The sequence below is a fragment of the Nicotiana sylvestris genome, chromosome 4, assembly GCF_000393655.2.
Source record: "Nicotiana sylvestris chromosome 4, ASM39365v2, whole genome shotgun sequence".
NCBI lineage: Eukaryota > Viridiplantae > Streptophyta > Magnoliopsida > Solanales > Solanaceae > Nicotiana > Nicotiana sylvestris.
In genome coordinates, this window is record NC_091060.1 from 4,170,711 (window position 1) to 4,179,989 (window position 9,279).

Here is a 9,279-nt window from a genome sequence, read left to right on the forward strand (position 1 = left end):
TATTTTTATCTTTTAAAAATATGAGACTATTTTCGATAGATCATCAGCTCAGACATAACATAATCACAACAATGTTTAAAATCCGATACAATAGTGTAGGAACCATAGAAAAAAATAATAATAACAAGATAATAAGATAACATAAATAAAAGAAACAATGGTAGATATAAATCTAAGGATAATAGAATACGAAATAATACTAAAACTATTTAGTCAAACTAAAATAGGTAAAATAAAACAAAGAAAGAGGCATACCTCTCTATAACAGTCATCCTCAGAGGCGGACCTAGATTTTTCACGTGACTGGGGCACCATTATTTTGTTCAACCAATGCTTTCTAAAGGCTTTTAGTGTTCAGGGCGCCAAATTATTTGTATAATCATTTTTAAGGTATATGCATTGTATATGAAATATTTTTGCCCAAGTTTATGGTGTCCGGTGACCCCTCGACACTCTATATAAGTCCACCTTTGGTCTTCCTTTATAATACAGTCAGATCTCTCTATAACAGCATTCCTATATAACAATACTTCACTATAAAAACCAAGTTCGGAACCAATTTTCATGTTATGTTATAATATATGTTCTCTATAACAACATTTCGCTATAACATCTAAAAATATTCGGAACAAACGTGGTTGTTATAGAGAGGTTTGACTGTAGTATTTCAATATAAAAGTAAATTTTCTATAAAATTAAACATGTATGTTATATTATATTATAATATTTGTTTTCTATAATGGTATTTTATTATAGCAATAAAAAAATATCGAAATAAATGATACTCCCTCCGGTCCACAATAAGTGATCAATTTATTTTTTTATTTTGGTCCAAAATAAGTGTCCATTTATATAATTAAGAAAAAATTTAATTTGTGTTTCTAAAATTACCCTTATATACGTATTCCCAAAAGGTCTTTTACTCATCATATTAAATTATGCTGCAACCTTTAATTAAAGGTAGTTTAGTCACACTACCTATTTTTATCTAGAATTTATTATTTTCTTAATGGGTGTGGCTAAAGTAAATTGGTGACTAATAGCCCGTTTGGCCAAACTGCAAAAATCAGCTTATTTTGAGAAATGCTTTTATTCAAAAGTGATTTTCTCAACAGTACTTTTGGTGAAAGTAGTTTGTGTTTGACTAATTAGTTTGAAAAACAATTCTGAGCAGCAATTAGTGTTTGACCAAACTTTAAAAAACTATTTCTAAGTATATTTTTCTAAAAAAGTGTTTTTCATTTCAAAAGCTTTAAAAACACTTTTTTCATTCCAAAAGTTTGGCCAAACACCTCAATTTTGGCAAAAAAAAAAAAACACTTTTGGCCAAAAAGAAGCTTGACCAAACGGGCTATTTTTTTTTTTGCCGTGGTTTTCGAGTGTCGCTTTGCGAACCCGACTAGCTGTACCCATCGGGTCCCGCTATTTCAAGGCGGGTCCACCACGGTTAGTTTCACGGGGCCTTGGAAACGCGACTGGTTTGTAATGACTCCAGTGGCCCTGCTGGGGCTCGAACTAGCGACCTGAAGGACTTTGTCCTCAAGTCTTTACCAGCCGAGCTACCCCTCAGGGTTACCAAACAGGCTATTATTATGGACCGGAGGGAGTATTGGTGTTAGAAATTTTTGTTTTTTTTTTTTAAAAAAAAAAAACGGTGCTAGAGGAATGGGACCCGTGCGAGGAAATGAGAAGAGAAGGAGAGGAGAGTTAAAGATGATGACGGTGGTCAGCTGAGATTGGTAAAAAAGTACAGCTAGCAATGAATAAGAGCCTCACCTACTTAGCACCTTCCTTTTCTCTTCTTCCCTTTTTTAGCTTTCTTCATTTTCATTTCTCCTACTAAGTTTTACACTCAATTCATAAACCCTTTCCTCATCTCTTAATTCTCTCTTCTCATCTTTTCCTTTCAGGTACACTTCATTCATTCACACTACCTATAGCCCATAGTTTTACTGTTGTTTTTCCTTTTTTGTTTTCTAACGAGTAAAGTTGCCGCCATGTGACCATTATATTAGTAAAGTTGCCGCCATATGTGATCATTAGGTTAGTAAAGTTGCCGCCATATTACCAGTAGGTCACATGTTCAAGCCGTGGAAATAGCCTCTTGTAGAAATTCAGGTTAAGGCTGCGTACTATACACCTATGTGGTCCTGCCCTTCCGATGCGCGCATAGCGAAAGCTTAGTGCATCGGATGGTTTTTTTTTTTTTTTTTTTGTTTGTTGTTCTATTTGAGGCCCCTGTTTAGAATTGCTGGTTCTGTTTATTCACTCCTCAGAAATGTTCTGTTTTTTTGTAAAATTGAGTATCCCTCTTATCCTTTCCTACAATTTTTCTGCTTCTTTTAAAACTCGTTTGCTTCACGAGAGACTGAGAAGTGTCGGAAGCGGAGCCAGAATTTGAAGTTTATGAGTTTAGGATTATAAATCTTTTAAGTTATTGAATTCTAAATTAATAATTTCAACCAAAATATATGGTTTAAGGCTCTGTTTATCCATAATCTTTTCCTTTTTTTTTGAAAAAAAAGGATTCTACAATGTGTTTGTCCTTGAAATTTTACAAGTTTTTGGAATTTTTTTAAAAAAAATGAGTTTTTCAAAATTTTCAGAATCTCACTCATAAAACTGATATTTTTTCGAGTGAAATGCATGTCCAAACATAATTTCAAATTTCAAATACCACTTAACTTCAAATACTATTTTTTTTCAAAATTATAATTTTTATGTCCAAACACCTACTAAACTAAAGTTACTGTGTTAGCTGAACTCGTACCTTCTATACTCCCTCCGCCCCTGAGAAGAGCTATTCTTTTTGTGGGATATTGCAGTATTATTTGCAGCGGCAAAATCAGGAATTTCGCTGAGTGTGTTTAACCACATAGGCCCGTAATTAGTTGAACACATTTTGCCCGAAAATTATACTATGTCATATAGATTATTATACATTACTTTTTATACATATATATATACTGTATAATTTTGTACCTTGAACATTTTTTTGCAAATTTTTGGCTTTGCCGCTATCTATATATACTATATAATTTTTCGACGAATGGTAATGAACCGTTATAGCTTCGCCCGGGGTTCTTTGTCCTTTTCTGTAGTTTGTTACTTATATTTGAGGCTCCTGTTTAGTTGCTGGTACTGTTTTTTAATTTTCCTCTTCTGCTTTCAGAGTTTTTCTTTTTTTAGGCATTTTTCTGCTTATCTTTAAATTGATCCAAGCTAAAACAACACTATTTTTTTTACTTGTTTTGCTTGAAATGGGCCAATAAACTTTATGTTTCAGGGACTTCTATGCATAAAGTTTCAATTTTCACACTGCTATTTGCATTATTTTGATGTGTTCTTAACATTTTTTCTTGATATATTTCAGGGGAATGTTCATTAGTGGAGTGAATTTTTAAGAAATTTTGATAATTACAACTTTTCTGCATTTTGGGGCTCTGTGACTTCCTGCATTTCTTGAGAGGTATGGTTTTGAATTTGCATTTGCATTTTTGAATTTTCTTCGATTTATTTAAGTATTATCAGTTCATCCTCTTTTTCAGTAGTGTGCTTGTTCATTCTCACACCAGCTTATATGTTTTATTTTCTTGTTTTTTTTTTTTTTTTTGCCAAATGTAAATTAATTTGGGAAGGTACAAGTAGTATCCTAGTCTGGGAATCTTAATATATGCTTTTCTTTTAAGTGACAAGAATCCAAAAAGAATTTTCAACCTTTTTCTGCTAAAATGGGCCACGCTCCCCTTTGTGCTGGCTAGCATCATTGTGACAACATTGCTCCAGATTGAAGCTATGTTGGGCTGATGGTGGCCCCTACCCTTCACCGCATGCTTACGCCAGTAAATACTCGGTCCATCTCATTTTATGCGAAGGTGTTTGACGGTGCAATGTTTAAGAAAAAAAACATATTTGGAACTTATGTCTTAATATATTGGTGAGTATAAATTCATGTCATTAAGGGTAAAGCACATCTTCTTGAGCCGAGGGTCTATCGGAAATAGCCTCTCTACCCTCTCGGGGTAGAGGTAAGTTCTCGTACATACTACCCTCCCCCGACCTCACTTGTGGGATTTTACTGGGTTGTTGTTGTAAGGGTAAAACACAATATGCTTGCGCCACTAAACTCGGTCCGTTTTATGTGAAGGTGTTTGATGGTGTAATGTTTAAGATTTTTTTTTTTTTTTTTTTTGGAAATTGTGGTCTTGAATATGCCATAATATTTCAGTTCTTTAAAATCATGTCATTAAAGATAAAATGAGATGTTTAAGTTAAATTATTTCTAAATATGAAAAAAGATCATTCTTTGGAACATACTAAAAAGGGAGTGTCACATAAAATGCAGCAGCAGGAGTACCACTCATCTTCTTACTCTGTAATGTTTATATGTATTCCAACTTCACCTTCATTGCTATGAAGTGTAGGATAATTGAAAGATGACTCATCGTTTTGTTTTGATTTTTTTTTTACAGGTAACAGTTATAGTTTAGAGTAGCATGGGGTCAAGTTTAGTGGATGAGATAGATTGTGCCAGCTTCTTTGACCATATGGATGATTTGATTGAATTTTCCCCAGAAAATGAGTGTGGTGATCTTGACTCTACTGATTGCAAGAATTTTCCAAGCATTTGCAACGAACCCTTGCCCGATTCAGACCCACTTTTCTTCAGCAGCCACAGAAATTCACCTTCCGACTTCTCATCCGAGCTCTTAGTTCCTGTGAGTGCAGCAACTTCACTGTGATTTTCTTAAATTTGCTATCTTGATTTTGGCATATTTGAATATTAAGCGATATTAATCAAAATTAAAAAATTGCGCATTATAAATGTAAGCAACTGTCGTTGGACCTGTTGTATGTGAATGCCTTGACATGTAATTGGTTGCTATCATTTTTCTGAGCATTTGACTACCAGCTGGTGTTCAAGCCAAGCTTGCGCGCATAAGTTTTTTGTTAAAATGCTTTTTGTCTTAACTAATTATCTTGATTGTTCCATGCGTAATCATCTTAAATGCATGGTAATGGTAGGTTGGATTTAAAAATTTCTGTTCAAAATCTTGCTACAAGTGCAGTCAGTTCAATCATTTGGAGCTTTTAGAATCTGACGATTTTGTCCACACATCTACTGATAACGACTTGTTAATAAGTTTTAGTTCAAATTTCACTTTCAAATTCAAACCTTCTATTATGAGTGTATTTACCTTCTGATGGGTATTTGCAAAATGATACTTTGTCTTCCTATTTAATGCTCAAAAGAGTGTCCTTATAGTAGGTAAAGTCAGTCAATTTCTCTTCAATCCATTGTCACTTGCACATGGATGTTGTAAAGGTTGGTGGGTGTCTGAGGGACCATCATAATAAATGAGCAGGTGCCACTTGAACTAACATTCTGTTGAAAATCTTGTATGATTGAAAACTAGGTGTATCAATTAGGTGCTGTTTAGTGTCCTAATCTTGATTAGGCGTTAAAACGGATAATCAGACATGAATTCGTACGTTGTCCTTCAACTAATTACTCTTCTAGCTTCTAATTTGGTGATGCTTATGCAGTTTCGTAGCGTACTTGATAGAAACTCTAATGATATCATTTTCTTTTTTCTCCTCTGTATTTGTAGTATGAGGATATTGTTCAACTTGAATGGCTTTCAACATTTGTGGAGGATTCCTTCTCTTGTGGCGGATTGACAATGGGGAAAGAACATTTTCCTGTCAACAAGGAGCCATCTCATAACAAATTCCTGTCCTCAAGTCCTGTTTCTGTGCTTGAGAGCAGCAGCAGCAGCTCATCAAGCTCAGGGGCGGTGAAAACGACTCCTCCTCTTAGTCCATGCCACCGTGGTACACAACGTGCTCGGAGCAAGCGTCCTCGCCCTGCAACTTTTAATCCACGGCTAGTAAGTCAACTCATGTCTCCAACATCATCCTTTACCGAGATTCACCAGCAATTTGTTGCGCCTGAAGATACATTGGAATCTGATTTCGGGGAGTCTCCCATGAAGAAGAAAAAGAGAATCAAATTTTCCATTCCTCTAGCTCCAGTCGACACAAATCGGAATTACCAGCGGGCACCTCAAACAGTTAGGAAATGCGTGCATTGTGAGATAACAAAGACGCCTCAATGGAGGGCAGGTCCAATGGGACCAAAAACCCTCTGCAACGCGTGTGGCGTTCGCTACAAGAAAGGTAGACTCTTCCCTGAGTACCGCCCTGCTGCAGCCCCCACATTTGTTCCATCCTTGCACTCTAACTCTCACAAGAAGGTCTTGGAAATGAGAAGCAACGTCTTCCCCGAGGATACACATGACAAGCAGGCTGCGCCATGCTCAATCCGGCCCCTAAGCCCTGGCCCGCCTGAGAGCAATGCCACAGCTGGTACTTCAATCGCGCAATCAGATTTCAACCCTGAGTAACAAGAATGCAGAGAATAGTTTTTCCTAGTCTTTTCATCTCCTCTGCCTTGTCATTTCAGTTCTTAGTTTAATTTGCTTATTGTTTTTATCATTGCTTTGTTCATTGGTTCTTTGTACAAATATGTAAGGAAGGTAGGGGAATAGAGAAGAAATAGATGACCATATTTTAGGTGATAGCTAGGGACAAAAGGGTTAGAAATAGAAATGGAGTTTCAGGCTAGGCAGCTGTAGTGTTATTTAGGAGTCAGTGTTATCTTTTTGTTAGACTTATTGGCATTTCTTTTTCCCATCCTTACAATATGGGAATTCTTTTTGCAGTTATTATAATTAGTTTTGTGGCTTGTGAGGTATAGCAATTATTAGGAAATAATCGAGTATGAGTGCTACAGACGGTCTAACGAGAGGAATGAAAGTGATTGACACAAGAGCTCCTATAAGTGTTCCGGTCGGGGGAGCGACTCTAGAACGAATTTTTAACGTGCTCGGAGTGAGTATGTCTTCTAATCGCTTTTTCCTCACATCAATAATCTTAAAATACATATTAATTAATCATAATTAAAGGGGAAAAAAAAGTTTAAGTGCAAATATATGTCAAAAAGTTTATGCTTGAGCATTAAGGAGCGTTGCAATAAGTAGACTCGTGCATCAAGAAGTGCTACAAAATATAATTTAACTTTACACAAGGAGTTTGCATCACAAAGATGCAATTAAGGTTATAGCATAATAAAACACTAGCATGCTCTTGTTAGATGGGAGTTTCGACATCTTATAACCACATAAATATTATGGCATATTCAAGCATTAAAGAGCATTATAATAGGGAATTTGGCATGGCATGTTATGAGCATTGTCCTATGTAGAGCTGTCAATACGGGCTAGCCCAGCCCAACCCAGCCCAAGCCTCGTGGGCTTTTAAATTTAGTGGGTTAGGGCGGGCCGACCCTCCATCTATATGGGCTTTAAAATGGCCAGCCCAACCCAACCTTAAGAGGGCCGCGGGTTAGGGCGGGCAGGCCCTTCAATTTTTTTAGAAAAAAATATTTCTCCAAATCTTTAGATATTTTTTCGTGATATAATCTCTTAATCATATGAACGACTTCTGTTTATTTAGAGTGTACAAGAATCTTGATATTTGACAAGGAATCTTGTAATTGAAATGCAAATTCTCTATATTTCTAGCTCATCTTTTTTTAATGTTACATGAATATTTTTTAGTATTTTTCTTTCACTTTTCTTAGGTTCAGGAATTGCTTCAATAAGTTTATATATTAAGGTTTTTTAATTTAGGTTTAACATTATTTGTCGATTTCATCATTATAATCCATGAAATTTTTAATCATGATATTTGCTAGTATTGTCAATTTTTTTGGGGTATTAAAATTTGACATTTTTCTATACTGAAGAGCAATTTAATAATTATTAAAATATTAAAGTAACCAAACTGATCATTGGCCACTTAAAATAATATTTCTTTTGGAAAAAATATTATTGGCCACTTAAAACTTTCCTAGTTCGTTGTTAATTAAGCAAAAGAAAACCTAATCTTGTCATACTACATGCATATCAAAAATATAAATTCTAGTTGATATGGAAGGGTAAATGAGCAATCTAAGGTCGGTTAATGTGATTATAGTTAATATTTTTTTTTAGTTTTTACTTTTTTAAAATATGTAAATTTGAATATAATTAATTTTTGGCCCACGGGCCGGCTCAGGCCCAGCCTCGATCAAGCCTCAAGGGCCAGCGAGCTGACTTGAGCCGGGCTTATAAGCCTCAGTTTTAAATGGGCTAAAAAAATCTCAACCTAACCTTACCCAAGTAGCGGGTTGGGTTGGGCTGGCCTCACAGGCCAAGCCCATTTTGACGGCTCTAGTCCTATGCACGTTTTAGAAGACCTAGTCTGATAGGGTTTACATAAATTAAAACAATGGGAGTATATAATATCCTTTACTATACGTACATAAAATCTTAAGTTTACCCTTTGGTATACTTTGGGATCATTCATACTATTAATTTTTTTTTCGTTAATCAAATCGTCTTATTTTTTCTTAACCTTAAAGGAGATATAGCCTAATATGAATGAATTTTTCATGTCAAAATACTTCATGAAATTGATTCATATTTATCCATCTAATTTCGATTATGCTTTACAATTACTCTTCATTAGTTGATTATACTTGGGTTAGGATCCACACTGGAGCTATATTATCATCAAAAGTAAATACTATAATATACTTTGCTAACAATAAAGATATGAATGATTTCAAAGTGTAAGAAAATGATATACTTCAATATTTGATAATTAAACATAAACCCTTGTAATTAACTGCATTTAGATATACAACTTTGCATTTTAAAATTAAACACTATACTCTTATACTATATATAAGTTCAATACAAATATTTGATAATTAGAGTTTGTTAAGTGGGCGTTTGGACATAAGAATTGTAAAATTCCAAAAAAAAAGTGAAAATGGTATTTGAAAATTAGAGTTGTGTTTGGACATGAATATAATTTTGGGTTATTTTTGAAGTTTTGTGAGTAATCTGAGTGAAAATTTTGAAAAACAGATTTTTAGAGTTTTTCAAAATTTCGAATAATTCTAAAATGCATATTCAAGTGAATTGAAAATTTTATGAACAAACGCTGATTTCCAAAAAAAAGGAAAAAAATTTCTTATGTCCAAACGGGCTCTAAATATTTGACGGAGAGTCGGAGACCGAAAATACTTATGTTTGACAAACTTAAAGGATTAAAACTGCTAACGAGCATATTTAAGGGACTATTTTAGGTCTACTCCAAAACATAAGGACCAATTTTGTCATTTTCTCTCAGTACCCATTGATAGCTTACACGGCAAAAATAAAACTC

General features: G+C 34.6%; 1 protein-coding gene across 3 annotated transcripts; it reads left to right on the forward strand.

The window, feature by feature from the left end:
* The first annotated feature begins 1,787 nt into the window (after positions 1–1,787).
* Positions 1,788–6,748, forward strand: LOC104247925 (GATA transcription factor 8-like). Of its 3 annotated transcripts, none has more exons than XM_009804077.2 (4): positions 1,788–2,118; positions 3,374–3,469; positions 4,473–4,718; positions 5,613–6,748. In XM_009804077.2, the coding sequence occupies exons 3-4, from the start codon at positions 4,497–4,499 to the stop codon at positions 6,405–6,407; spliced, it is 1,017 nt and encodes a 338-aa protein (XP_009802379.1). In that variant the 5' UTR covers positions 1,788–2,118; positions 3,374–3,469; positions 4,473–4,496; the 3' UTR covers positions 6,408–6,748. The 3 variants fall into 3 exon arrangements, with proteins under 3 accessions (XP_009802379.1, XP_070027827.1, XP_009802378.1); XM_070171726.1 differs by having other exon boundaries at positions 1,788–2,043; XM_009804076.2 differs by having other exon boundaries at positions 1,788–1,910.
* The last annotated feature ends 2,531 nt before the right edge of the window (positions 6,749–9,279 follow it).